This window comes from Nicotiana tabacum, chromosome 19 (assembly GCF_000715075.1).
Source record: "Nicotiana tabacum cultivar K326 chromosome 19, ASM71507v2, whole genome shotgun sequence".
Classification (NCBI taxonomy): Eukaryota; Viridiplantae; Streptophyta; class Magnoliopsida; order Solanales; family Solanaceae; genus Nicotiana; species Nicotiana tabacum.
In genome coordinates, this window is record NC_134098.1 from 41,826,030 (window position 1) to 41,841,099 (window position 15,070).

Genomic DNA, 15,070 nt, shown 5'->3' on the forward strand with positions numbered 1-15,070 from the left:
TCAAATTATAAGTTACTTTTCAAATAAATTTTATGAAATCTCACTTTTATAGAAATTTTGTCAAATAGCAAAAAATTTAATATTCTTTCATGTTTAACTTTTTACTTCACTTATCAGGTAAATTTCATCAATGAACTTAGAATTTATGCGCTATCGCACCTCTATAATTTTTGGCGTAATGAAATTTTAGTTTTTACGATAGCATTTCCCTAACCCGTTTCAATTTCAAGGGTCAATTAACCTTTTGAAACTAGGTTTATAAGGAAACAAGTTCCTCCTTAATGATGAAAAAAAATCAGTCATAATAAAGATCCTTCTATTTCTATCTCATCATCATCTAGTAATCACAAATCCACTATACTACAATTCTACAAAAACAATAGGAAATATTAGACAAGGAAAAGAAAAAAAGAGAGAATAAAGCCATAGCGCACGTGAGAATAGGATGTTATGCGCGCGTGGGATCCTCGAATATTGTCGCACATGGTGTGCTTCAAAATTTGCCCAAGCACACATCGAACTCAACCATTAGAGAGTCTGAGCTTCTGGACTTAACTAAATTTAGCTTCATTGCCTTCCCGGCATTTCTTCCCTATTCTCCGGATCACACCAGGCACTCTCACACACTACACACTATCTCCATGTTCCATAGCCGGCACAAAATCGAGATCTGAAAGTAGACAATATCAACGGCGACCATTGATTCACTCGCATTATCCATATATGTCTCGGCCGCCCAATCATGAGTTTCAGGAATGGTGGAACAAGCAAAGAGCCAGTGGCAATGAGGATCTCCTCTCTTCTTCCTCCGAAAACCCTAGCTTTTTGACAGTTGAGATCCGTAGCCCTACCGTTGATAAGAAGGAACGTACTCGCAGTGCTCGTCAACTTTCCTGGATTTACCTTCTCAAGTTTCAGCAAATTGCTAATTCAATCGCATTCCTCACGAACGGCTTCATTTCAATCGTTCGCACCGCCAATCGCCGAATCGTTACATCCAATTCGGCGCCTCATCGATCGGATTCTAAGCTCTATCGCGTAATTAAGGTGTTTTTAACAGTTTCAGTTATATTGTTAGTGTTTGAGCTGGTTGCTTACTTCAGAGGATGGCATTTCAGTCCTCCGACTGTGGAATCGGCGTCGGCGGAAGTGGTGGACTTAGTGGAGTACGTGTATGCCAATTGGTTAGACATTAGGGCTAACTATTTGGCGCCGCCATTACAGAGCTTGACCAATATGTGCATTGTTTTGTTCCTTATACAGTCGGTAGATCGAGTGGTTCTTGTACTTGGTTGTTTTTGGATCAAGTTCCGACGTTTGAAACCTTTGGCGGAGATTGAGTACTCTGCTGATGTGGACAATCTGAATGCAGAGGATTATCCCATGGTGTTGCTTCAGATACCAATGTGCAATGAGAGGGAGGTAAGACCATGTATGTTTTCAAGTTCTCACTGCTAAAGTCTATTGGCAATTACTCCCTTTATTTCAATTTAAATATGTTACTTTTCTTTTTAGTTAGTTTAAAAATGTATGCCTCTTTCTATATGTAGTTAGTATTTAATTCTAACATTCTCATTTTACCCTTAATGACACTGCATATAGAAATGACATGGCACATTTAAGACCACATCAAAGGATACTTTTGATACATTATACACACCTTTAGGTTAAGATCACAAGATTCAAAAGTTTTGTTTATATTCTTAATTTTATGCCTAGTCAAACTTAGGCAAATAAAATGAAACGGAGGGAGTACATGTTTAATGAATTTGCTTCCTTACTTTGTTTATTCATTTCTAGGCCAAGTGTCGAGCTAGTCTCGCCTGTAGAAGTAGGAATGATTATATGCAATCTTTATTAATTTTGCAGTTTCTAGTGATGTTTCGAATGTAAAACCTTTCATGGGTTTAATTTCCTATTTTTGTAGAATAGAGAACTTTTGACTATTAACAATCATGAAAATTTGGATACTTTTGAGATGATGACTTTACTAAGCCGGAGACTTTTTGACAACAGTACTTAGTTGGATTTAGATATAAGGTGAATAGCTGATTAAACCGAGTAGTCCTACCTGACCCTGAATGTAGATTTAAGAACGAGTCTGCACACGGGCAAACAATTTCTAAGAATAGTATCTTGGGTCAACCCCCACAATTGTCACCACGCTGTGCTCGTGACAGAAACTATACACTTATTATCTGCTGAGCTTTTAAAATGTTTTTATTCGTGATGTTAATTTAGGTATGTCCTCATGACAAGCCACTTTTATCCTAAATAGGTAAGTTGATTATTTTTGCTGAGTTACTGTTTGACTGAATTGTCAATTCCTTCACTGTGGTACTGTTCAGGTGTACCAACAATCGATTGCAGCAGTATGTGTCCAGGACTGGCCTAAGGAAAGAATGCTCGTACAAATTTTAGATGACTCGGATGACTTGGGTGTTCAGGGACTTATCAAGGCTGAAGTACAAAAGTGGCAACACAAGGGTGTGCACATTGTATATCGTCATCGTCTTATACGCACAGGCTATAAGGCAGGAAATCTCAAATCTGCGATGAGTTGTGACTACGTTAAAGATTATGAATTTGTAGCAATATTTGATGCAGATTTCCAGCCAGCACCAGATTTTCTTAAGAAAACTGTTCCCTACTTCAAGGTGATTGCTTTTCCAAGATCTATCTGGGTGGTTCATGCAGGCACCAAAGATTGTTATATGAAATGAAATCTTCTTACAATCGGCCTGTCTCTACTAGTTGGTGTTACCTTGGAGTTTACCATGCTATTTCTTAATGAAAAATGGGATCTGTCACTAACACGAGGAACTCAAGATTTTTCTATCTAAAAAAAACGAGGAACTCTAGATTCTTAGAGAAGATTTAGAAGGAATTGGAATTTCATAGAGAGAACTAAGTAAAAATTTCATAATACACAACAAGGAGTTTGCTAATCTTTATATGCAAAAATTACTAGTCCGTGTTTTTGTACAAATGTTCTCTTGAGCATTATCAAAATATCTCTTCTTAAGTTTCCTTCTAGAAACTACCGATTGTGGAGTTTTCTGATTCGTCTTTTTTCTTTTTTCTTTTTTTGGGCTATACTGAGAACAATTGGTGCTGAATTGTTATTTCCTTCATCTAATGTGCATGTGTTTTAATGCTGGCTGGAATACTTTATCTTAGTAGATAAAAAATTGGCACGATCTGAGCAAGCTTGATTGTTATCGTCAAATTATTTCTTTTTAGGATCTTGCTACGAGTAATTTGCTAAATGCTTATGCTTTATTAAGTGCATTCAAGATTTCAAGTTATCTTTATCCTGAGAGAAAAATCAGGCTTGTATAAAAATTGTTTTCTATCTCTTGGGTACTACCGTACTAGTGTTATATTGAGCTTCCCTCCTTTTAATTGCAGTATGCTGTATGCTTCATTAATTGGCTGCCATAGTCCACTTTGGGGCATTGTTCCAATTGTATCTATAACTTTTATCTGCTTGCATTCTTGAAGGGACATGATGACATCGCTCTTGTCCAAACAAGGTGGTCTTTTGTGAACAAGGACGGGAATTTACTTACAAGATTGCAGAACATAAATCTTGCATTTCATTTTGAGGTTGAGCAACAAGTCAATGGATGGTTCATCAACTTCTTTGGCTTCAATGGCACTGCTGGTGTATGGAGAATCAAGGCCCTTGAAGAATGCGGAGGCTGGTTAGAGAGAACAACAGTTGAAGATATGGATATTGCTGTCCGTGCTCACCTTTGTGGATGGAAGTTTATCTATTTGAACGACGTTAAGGTTTGCAATTTTCTAAATTGTGAATTAATGTCTTTGTCCGATAACGGTTAGACAGGTTTAGAAAATTTAGCTCTCTTTTTGTCTAGTGCCTGTGTGAACTGCCGGAGTCTTACGAGGCATATAAGAAGCAGCAACACCGGTGGCATTCTGGTCCAATGCAACTTTTTCGCCTGTGTTTTTCCGACATATTGCGTTCAAAGGTTCGTATGGTTTATTTATCATAAGCAAATATTCTTACAGATTTTGGTCACACAGTAGCAATCTTTTTTCTTTTTCTTTTTTTTGGTCACGTCTCACAGTATCTATGACTAACTTGAAGATTAGTCGGAAAGTTATTCAATATTTAATATGGCCAGTAAATTAAAAAGGGAAAACAAACTTGGTCATCGCAGGGGTCATAACTTGGTTCTTTTTCTAGAACATTAAACTCTGATCCATTGGGTCATAAGTTGGTTCTTTTTCTAGAACTATAAATTCTGATCCATTATGAGTGAATCCTCTATTTCCATTTGCTCTATTAAGGTCCATTGCAGTCCATTAGTTAAATAGTTTGTCTTTTTAGTCAAATTAAAAGATTTCTAAATCTAGAGGTTATTTAAGTGTATTATTTATATCTACAATGACATTCTTAGTCTCTAACCAGATTACAAAAACTCTTGGCAAACATCGGATTATCAACAATTAAGCCGATGGTTGATATCTTTAAAATGGATCATTTGCTTCTGCTGTTTTCTGCTCATCTTATTGATTTCTTGAGGAACATTTAGTTATATCATCCGGAATTGCTATTGAGAGTGTAATTCTTTTGAGCAATGTTATCAAAAAATTTCACTTCACTTTCAAGAAATGTGTGCTTTGCATCTTTCTTTTTGCTAAAAACCTCATGTCCTTGCTGTTTTTTGTGATTTTCGCTTTTAAAAACATTTCTTTCGAGATGATTTTCCTCCAGCAGTCCCCTTTAGCATCGTCATCATAGTTTTGACGTAGGACATGATCAAACTATTTCAGACGACCTTATTTCATTTTATCCTTAATGTAATTATGTATGTTGCACCCTCTGTCAAATGTGCTGATTTCTAATTGAGAAAAGACATAAGTTGCCCATCAAACTTGTCTGAAAAAAATCATTTACACACCTTAACTTTACGGGCGACCTATGTCCCCCTTATTTTTGTTTTAGGTGAATTTAATACCCCCTTGATAACACATAATCAGTCTTGTGGTGGGCTGTGTATTACACACGCGCCACGTGTCAAAAGCTGCTTTATTTTATTTTATTTTCACTTATTTCGTTACTTTTTCAAATCTTTTTTCATATCATCTTCAACCACCTACACCACCATGGAAGATCCATCATTTTCAGCTTTAAAAAGTAGGGGAAAAACTCGTCGTCGGAAAATTGATGCCGGAAAACCCAACTTTTCAACCAATTAAAAACCCTCAAGCTTCGGCAAAATTTATGTTCAAACAGAAAAGCACTTTCAAATTTCAATAAACTGTAATTATCAATGGCTTCAAAGTGAGCTATTGATCCTTAGGCCATTCTATGCTCTTCCCTCTTTCAAAAGACCCTTTAGTTGGAAATATTTTACAAAAATCTCAAGCTCATAACTTGACGCCAAGTAAACTAATATGTATCATCTGGAATTCAACTCAAATAAAGTGAAATACAAGAATCATGGTACAAGCAAACATAAAGTTAGCTAATGATTTCAGCATCTGCACTATTACTCTTTTAAGAAAAAAAACACAACAATCTTTTCAAGAGGCCAGACTAAACCATTTATTTAATTTTGTTCAACGAAATATTACAATAAATAAATCATAAACAAAGGATTTTTGTAGCTAGGAGAAGTTGGTGAATGGAATCAATATGGCTATATATGGGTGTGGGAAGTACAGGTTGTACTGCTATTGCTGAAAGGTGGTGGAGAGTACTTCTACTCGGGTAAAGAAAAAGTAGAAGAGAAAAAGAAGAAAAAAGAAAAAAAGGAAGAGGGGATGGTGGCAGATACAATGGTGTATGGCGGAGATACGGTGGTGTCTTGGGTGGGAAAAGAGAAATGATGGTAAAGAGAAGAAGAAAAGGTAGAGAGAGAAAACAAAAAAGAGAATAAAATAAGAAAGAAGTAGTATAAAAGAAAAAGGGACGGACACAGTAAAAATATGTATCTAATTTTAATCTTTTCCCCTCTTACACGCGAGTTTGGGAGAGTGAAACTACTGCCTTTGCCACGTCACCATTTAGGGTGGTATTAAATTCACCTCAAACAAAAATAAGGGGGACATAGGTCGCCCGTAAAGTTAAGCCCTGTAAATGATTTTTTCGGACAAGTTTGATGGGCAACTTATGTCTTTTCTCTTTCTAATTCTGTTTAATCTTATAATTACACATCCATTTCAACATCCTTATTTATATGCCACTCATCTTGTGGTTATGTTAAGTCCGAAAGGCCCAAGTTCGCTCATTTAACATTAGTTTACATGAATTTGTTTTTCAACCACGAGCATAGTAAACCTAAATACTTGAGAAGAGAAAAGCAAATGAACTTATATCCACACTCTCTGTTAAATGCCAAATCCATCCTCATTTATTTTCCGAACCCACCGCTGGTCTAAAGAAAAAAGAAAACAGTGGAAAGGTTCTTACTATTTTCGCATGGGTAGTCCTTATGTCATTCATCTTATTATTGACCTGAAATTGCCCAAGTTTATTGTCGCTTCTTTGCTAAGCTTCATCTTATCACCATAAAAGTATATGCATGGATAATGGGCATGCTTTCTCTATGTCTGTCCTCCCTCCTTCCTTCTTTTTGGTAACCCCTCCTTCCTTCTTTTTGGTATCCCCTCCTTCCACATCAGACTTGATGAGCAAATATGATATTTTTTGGCTGAGTGTTGCAGAAAATTTTGGAATACCTGCAAATGGGTAGTTCCTGTCGTTTTTCAAGTGTTGGCTTCTTTTCTTTGTACTTTGGTAGGGCAAGCTCTTCAAAAATCCGGACATTTTATTTCCTCTATGTGCTTGCTTAAAGGCCAATAGGAAAGAACAGAGGAACTTTCCGGGTTGTATTCCCTCTGACATCTTCGCTTTGGGCATATCTACCACTTGAGCTGTAAGACCACATACTTTTCTTTTATTTCCTCAAATTCGTACTCTTCCAGCCACCCCCTTTCTTCCATATATTTCCGTACCCTAGGCTCCTGCTTCCGATTTTGAGGACTCTTACATCAGTTACTTTTGGGGAAAAATTGTGTGGTCATGGTTGTTAAAGTTACTCTGACCTGAAGAAAGGTTATCATAACGTTTTTATGCCGAAGGGAAAATATTCTAGTTACCCCCTTCTGATTATCTCGTAACAAGTAAATTATGTGGCCTTCCTTCTAATCAAGTTATCATTTCCTCACTGTATCATTTCAATTTGAATATTTAAATGAATCCTTAAATGCTTTATAGATACACAATTTATTTCTTTTACAAGTTTAAAGATCATTTATATCTTTTCAAGTGGTGATTATTGTATATGGCTGTCATTTCAGGTTAGTTGGTTCAAGAAAGCCAATCTAATATTCCTTTTTTTCCTCTTGCGGAAGCTCATCCTACCATTTTATTCATTTACTCTCTTTTGTATCATTCTCCCACTCACCATGTTCCTCCCAGAAGCTCAGTTACCAGCTTGGGTCGTCTGCTATGTGCCTGGACTTATGTCCATCCTCAATATTCTTCCAGCTCCACAGTCATTCCCTTTTATTGTACCCTACCTTTTATTTGAAAACACAATGTCTGTGACCAAATTCAATGCCATGATATCAGGGCTTTTCCAGTTAGGAAGTTCTTACGAGTGGATTGTTACGAAAAAGTTGGGAAGATCATCAGAAGCTGATTTAGTTTCAATGGTGGAAAATGAATCTGAACCTTTGGTGGAGAAGAGTACTGTCTCAAGGTCCTCGTCAGAATCAGGCCTTGCTGAGCTTACCAAATTAGAGATGACCAAGAAAAAGGGAAAGAGGAAGAGAAACCGTTTATATAGAAAGGAGCTTGCTCTTGCATTGATATTATTAACGGCCTCTGTCAGAAGCTTGTTATCTGCTCAAGGCATTCACTTCTATTTCCTATTGTTTCAAGGGTTTACTTTCCTTGTTGTCGGTCTTGATTTGATTGGCGAACAGGTGAGTTGATCATAAGAATATTTCAAGATATCCGGCCATGAATTCAATTGTGGAAAATCGTCTCAGAAGGGCAGACCGTACTGCTTGTACATGTGATTGTGGTACCTGGCTCCCTATTGCTACATTTATGCAGTCAACTTACACGAGTTAAAAGAAAGCTTCATAATACCACTATTTGGCGGCCATATTTATTCAATTGATGCCAAGTGGAGATTGAAATCAATACTGGTAGGAGTTGTCATCTGCCTACCTCTTAGTTTGATGTAATTTAATATAAGCTTGCCTGTAATAGTAGTGTAACCATCGCGTAGTCTATTTTTTGTTTGTTCATCTAGTTTAAGATTCTTTATTTTGCCATTGACAAGTTTTGTACAATTATATATAGTTAAATTTGGGAGAAAACACCAGTTACACCCACCATACACTCTTATTTACCAGCTTGGTTCATACTGATTCATTCACATGAAATTTGTTCAACAAAAGGCCTTTATTTGGTCACGAAAAGGATTTCACGTGAACTTGCTTTTCTTGGAACCCGAAAAATAGGTTTTCATTATCGCAGCCCCAAAAACAAACCAGATAAAAATCAGTAACTTGCAGCAGCAAATGTGTGCACTTATAGATGATCATCCATTAAAATTCCCCAGAGAATCCACTACCACGCTTACTAACCTCACAGGTTCAAGGAAAAAGAGCACCTCTCTCTCTTTCTCTCACTTCTTCAATGGTCATGTAGCAATTCTTGTGTCCCAATGCTTGTATGTTACTTTAGTAATACAATTAGCTCCCGAGCAATCCAAGGAAGAAAAGAAACTTACTTGAACCTAAACAATTATCTGGGTATAAAGTTGATCTAGATTGTCATCGATGGCTGAAGCATATCTCGCTACAATTAGGCATGTTTTAACCATGCAAGCTTGAATTCTTTTCACCTTATTGGTGACAATGTACTAGTTTTGGTCTAGTGTTAATGTATTGATGAATTGACTAATGCTATTACTTAAGCATTTTATTGTTTTGATGTTTGAACATTTGCACTAAATTCCATTTTATGATTGTTCGTTTGTAATTTGTGATTTACCGGTTATTTGTGGTTTTATGATGGTGGTTTTTAGTGATATTTGGAGGCTGGGTTGTCTTTGGTTTATGTTCGGAGTAGCCATAAAGTGAGCTTTGCATTCCAGTGCATTTTTTATGGCTGTTGGAAATATTAACAATGATTTTTAGAAATGAGATTTTTGATGGCTGGGCCTGGTCGTCGAAAACCGTATAATTTTTGGCAGAAGTGCCTTTCGAAATCTCTAAAAATCGTAACAATATTTTGACGGAACAAAATTAACGAATATTTGTTGGGGAATGTTACCAGCATGTGACTGAAGAAATATTCAAAAACTCACAAACTCAATCTTACACAAAACTCCTTCGAAAAATCCATTGGAAACTTCTGACAGACACCTTTTTCCTGTCGAATGTTTTTTTTCAACAAGCTGTATTCTGATAGTTTTGTCGCCATGGGAATATCATCGATAATTTATTGTTAATCGACGTTATTAATTATACTTGTAAATCACGTAAAGTCTAATCAAAATTGACGAGGATGAAGATTCAGAGTTAATCAATTCACAAAATCAAATCATACGAATATAATTCCTTCCTCATAAAAAGATACATATACAATAATTATTTCTCAAAGACAGAACGAAGGAAATATCTTAACAAGAAACACAACAAATCAAACATCTTTATGAGAAACACAAACATCAACAAGCACAACCACTTAAATTGTTGAACTCCCCTTATTCACCAGAAATTAAAGAAAATTAATTATACGTCAACCTGCTGGTTGACATGGTGGGCATCAACATCTTTGGTGAGATTAGTGGCAAATTCCAAATAAGAGAAGGGTTCTGAAACGTCATCATTCTGCTTCTCGTACTCAATAGTCCATAAGACCAAGTTGTTTTCTCCTTCATTCTCAATATGAACTGTTGCTTTGAAGGCCTTGTATTGCTCTATTATATGACCTTCAAATGCCTTGAATGTCACTAGCCTTTTCTCCTCCTCTATGGCTTCAACAACCACTTTCACTACCTTCTCTTGCCCCTCTATTTTTTGTGCCAGAAAAAGAAACTTATATATGAACATAGTCGAGGCCATAAATAATTAAAGAGGAAATTACGCTTGATGTATATATTTAGGACCATCCTTTATATTTTGATCCTATTAAGAAAAACTTTTAGCCATTGTGGCTGAAAATTCAGTCAGGTTTGCACAAATCGATCACCAAAGGCATGTTATGGCAATCACCATGACTTGGCCAAATATGTTAACGTAAAGCACCAGAAGTCCTGACGATTACCAAAATTTACAGCCATAATGGCGAAAAATTCTGGTGATCGGTAAGAATTTATGACAATATCCTGATGATCACCATCAGTATTTTATGGTGATCACCAGGAATTTTACCAAGAAATCCTGATGATATCTTAAGAACCTGACGATTGCTAAGAGCATACTTTCAAAATAAACCCAAGGCTTTTTTTAACGGAGTACCCATAAATCTCTATTAAAGGCCCAAAAAGAAGTAAAATTATCGTTTCTTTTGTATGCTTAGATGGCGAATAATATCTCACATATTTGTCTCTCTCTCTCTCTCTCTCTCTGCATACTTAGAATCCTAGAATCTCGGTTAGTGAAGTGTAAATTAAAAAGAATGTATACAATACTAAGAAGTGATGTAGTTTATATGAACCTAGAGAATATTACTTTATTTTATAGACATAAGGACAATGGTATATCAGGAGAAAAGCTAATCAAAATTGAAAACTTACTTTATAAAAATAAAAATAAGTGATTAGAAAATGTTACCGATAGTATAATTCCAGTTAACGATGGAGCCTACAGTACCCCAATCTCCTTGATGCAAATCGACAGCTTGAATTTTATGTGGAGTCACATTGGGAAGATGGTGTGGTTTGTGCCTAAACATTTCATGAAAGAGATCCCCACAACCTTTGATCTCTATTTGTGAAATCAACTTTCCTTTCAAACCCATGTCTAGTGTAGATAATATAGCACTATGGGAAATTTTGATGGATAAAGCACAAGAAAGGAAAGTCTTTATATAGTTGCGTTCTGGGTATCGATTTTCATCAACTTCTATAATTCTCTGCCAGCATCGATTAGAAATTTTCTCCAATTTGTTTATAATATAATTTAGATTTATTGAGATGTGGTTTCTTGATATAAACAATCGGATATTGATGGCTATGACATTTGAATTATTTTATTAGAAAATATTTTTCGTTTAATTCTATTGTTGATCAAATTGCGTCAAGTATTCTTTTATTATGAGTCTATTGCATATGATCGCTGCAAATCAAAGCTTACGCGTCTTCTCAGACACAGGAAAGTAAACAGAGTTTTTTTGTTTGTTTGTTTGTTTTGTTAGTGTAATCTATCTATATTTATCTATATTTATATTTATTATAAAAACATGAATACAATGTTGATTTATAGAAATATTCTTAGAATATTATACTTGATAACACAAAGTGAAAGGACACAACTGGAATAGTGTACCTTAACCCAAGTATAAACCTATTATTGCTTTTTGGCTACTGTTTAAAAATACATGTTAGCCCATGTGTAATCCTGTACATGTTAGGCCATATTACGTTTTGGACATAAACCTACTTCTTTTTGGATTACATATGCCTATGACAACAACAACATACCCAGTATTATCCTATATCGTGGGGTTTAGAGAGGGTAGTGTGTACGCAGACCTTACCTCTACCTTGTGAGGATAGAGAGACTGTTTCCAATAGACCCTCGTCTCAGGAAAGCATAAGCACTACATTAATGAAAATATAAACAAGAAGGAACAATACCAAAAAACCATATAAAAGCAGAATAAAAATAACAAGACAGTAAGGTGATCAACAATGAAAGAAAACAACGGTTAGTCATAAAAATCTACTATCGACAGAAAGCGAGACTGCGTGCCAATACTACTATTATAATCACTCTAGACTTCCTACTCTATTAACCTAATCCTCGACCTCCATACCTTCCTATCAAGGGTCATGTCCTTGGTCAGTTGAAGCTACACCATGTCTTGCCTAATCACCTCGCCCCACCTCTTCTTTGGCCTACCTCTACCTCTCCGTAGGCCCTCCAATGTCAACCTCTCACACCTCCTCACCGGGGCGTCTGTGCTCCTCCTCCTTACATGACCAAACCACCTAAGCCGCGCTTTTCGCATCTGAATTTATGCCTATAATCCAATTTATGTTTGGACAACAACGATGAGAAGTACCATATTAATTTGAATAATTTGATCTCCTTTTATTAATAGTGTTGAACGATAAAAATATTCCCAAAATATTAACTGAAATAACTCCATATCTCATATTAATTTGAATATTTGATCTCCTTTTTCTCTTTTTATTATAAAAGTATGAATCTAATATTGGTTTACAAAAATATCCTTAGAATATTATATTTGATAACTGTAACGATCTAGCCGGTCGTTTTAAGTATTGTAGCCCCATTCCCCCATTTACTACTCATTTTATGCTTAATTGTTGTTATATGACTTGCCGGAGTAGTTGATTCGGTTCCGGGGATGTTTCGGAATGCGATGAGACACTTAGTCTCAAGGTTGGAAGGTTAAGTTGAAAAGATTGGTCAGATATTGACTTATGTATAAATGACTCCGGAATAGAATTTTGACGGGTCCGATAGCTCCGTAGAAAAATTTTGGACTTAAGAGTGTGTCCGAATAGTGATTTGGAGGTCCGTAGTTGATTTAGGTTTGAAATGGCGAAAGTTAAAAAATTAGAAGTTTTGAAAACTGAGAAGTTTGACCGAGAGTTGAGTTTGTGGTTATCGGGCTCGGATTTTGGTTCCGTGAATTAGAGTACATACGTTGTGTCATTTATGACTTGTGTGCAAAATTTTAGGTAAATCGGACGTGATTTGACAGGTTCGGCATCGAATGTAGAAGTTAGAAGTTCAAAAGTTCATTAGGCTTGAATTGATGCGCGATTCGTGGTTTAACGTTATTTGATGTGATTTGACGCTTCGAGTAAGTTCGTATAATATTTTAGGACTTGTTGGTATGTTGGGTTGGGGTCCCGGGGGCTTCGGGTGGATTTCGGGTGGTTAACAGATCAAATTTTGGACTTGGGAGATTGCTGAAGTTTTTCTGGTGCACAAGTCTGGTTTCCTTATACGCGATCACGTGGATAGGCCCGCGACCGCGTAGGCTTAATTCGGCAGTTGAGGTTTTTATTCTACGAGTTCGCGAATTGAGGGATGCGATCGCGTAGTTGAGTGAAGCAGTGAATCGCGAACGCGTGGCTAAGGTCGCATTCACGTAGAGTAAATGAGGCAGAAGCTGGGTCACGCGTATATGTTCATAGCGAACGCGTAAGTTTGAGAGCCAGTGCATCGCGTTCGCGTGGAGGTTTTCGCGTTCACGTAAGGTTAATTCGTGGGGCACCATAGCTGTGCTTCGCGATCACGAAGTAATTTCCGTGATCGCGATTAAGGACATCTAGGTAGAACTTAAATATTTCAAAAACGAGGGTTTGAGTCATTTTACAAAATTTGATTTTGGGAGCTCGGTTGGAGGCGATTCTTGGAGAGATTTTTAAGGGAGTGAATGGGTAAGTGATTTTTACTTAATTTTGGTTAAATTCCATGATTATATCTTTGATTTCATCATTTAATTAGTGATTTGGGTTGAAACATTGGGAATAAATGGAATAAACTTCTTAGACCGATTTTTAGGGATTTGAGCGAGATTTTGGTATCGGATTTGAGTAATTTTTGTATGGTTGGACTCGTAGTTGAATGGGTGTTAGGATTTTATAAATTTTATCGGATTCCGAGACGTGGGCCGAGCGTTGAGTTTGAGTTGACCTTTTTGTTTTTTTATTAAAAACTTAGCATTTTTTTATGGAATTAATTCCTATAGCTTGAGTTGATTGTATAGAATTGTTTGTGGCTAGATTTGAGGCATTCAGAGGCCGATTCGTGAGGCAAGGGCTTGTTGGAGTAGAAATTTGCTCGGTTTGAGGTAAGTAACACTTCTAAACTTAGCTCTGAGGGTATGAAACCCCGAATTTCGTGTTATGTGATTGGTGTTGACGTGACGCACATGCTAGGTGACGGGCGTGTGGGCGTGCACCGTAGGAATTGCGACTTGGTCGATTCCGTGAAACTATATAGTCGAATAATCTTGCCATTATCTGTATATCTTCCATGTGTTAGAGATATTGAGGTGCAAGTCATGTTAGATATAATGCTTAGGCCACATGCTGGTATTGTTGGGACCTATAGAGGTCGAGTTACACGTTGAGTTAATTGCTTAAATTTGAAATTTATGTACTCAGTCGCAGCTATTATTTGCATATCGTATCTCAGTCTCAGTTGCCAGTTATTTACACATCATATCATCATTGTATGGGCTGATTATCATGATTCTTGTGAGCCCGAGAGACTGGAGAGAATGGTGACTGAGTGAGGCCGAGGGCCTGATTGTGAGGATATTTTTGGGATCGGGCTACATGCTGCAACATGTTTTATTAATTCATGCGATGATTGGCTTGTTATAACGCTTGGGCTGGATTCGCCTCTCCAGAGTCTGCACACCCACAGTGAGCATAGGTACCTACTTAATGCGAGTGCGATTGTCGAGCGATTGGGAGGATTGAGTGACCGTGAGGATGGAGTGACTGTGAGGAATGAGTGACCATAAGGATTGAGTGAATGAGAGGATTGAGTGATTGATACTCTGAGAGTATGCTTATGATTTCATCACTGTTTTATACTCCAGTTGGCATACGTAACTGGCATGTAGATATCGAGATGCATCATTTCTTATCTCAGTTGTATTTGGCATATCCTATCTATTTGAGCTTTATCTGTTAAATTTGGAAGCATGTCTACCTTTCTGTATCGTATTTTCGTAATTGAATTGTACCATGTGAAGCTCGTCACTGCTTTCAGCCCAATAATTAGACTTGTTACTTACTGAGTTGGTTGTACTCATGCTACACTCTGCACTTCGTGTGCAGATCCAGGTGTTTCCGGA

The 15,070-nt window shown here is 36.8% G+C and overlaps 2 protein-coding genes across 2 annotated transcripts; one reads left to right on the forward strand and one right to left on the reverse strand.

Moving 5' to 3' along the window:
* Positions 1-485: 485 nt before the first annotated feature.
* On the forward strand, positions 486-8,382 carry LOC107809757 (putative xyloglucan glycosyltransferase 6). Its single transcript, XM_016634431.2, has 5 exons — positions 486-1,422; positions 2,349-2,657; positions 3,505-3,795; positions 3,882-3,995; positions 7,336-8,382. Exons 1-5 carry the CDS (start codon positions 724-726, stop codon positions 7,972-7,974), a joined length of 2,052 nt encoding a protein of 683 aa, XP_016489917.1. The 5' UTR covers positions 486-723; the 3' UTR covers positions 7,975-8,382.
* Positions 8,383-9,584: 1,202 nt separating this feature from the next.
* LOC107809756 (kirola-like) lies at positions 9,585-11,159 on the reverse strand. Its single transcript, XM_016634430.2, has 2 exons — positions 10,834-11,159; positions 9,585-10,070 (listed from the first exon to the last, which is right to left on the reverse strand). Exons 1-2 carry the CDS (start codon positions 11,018-11,020, stop codon positions 9,790-9,792), a joined length of 468 nt encoding a protein of 155 aa, XP_016489916.1. The 5' UTR covers positions 11,021-11,159; the 3' UTR covers positions 9,585-9,789.
* Positions 11,160-15,070: the final 3,911 nt, after the last annotated feature.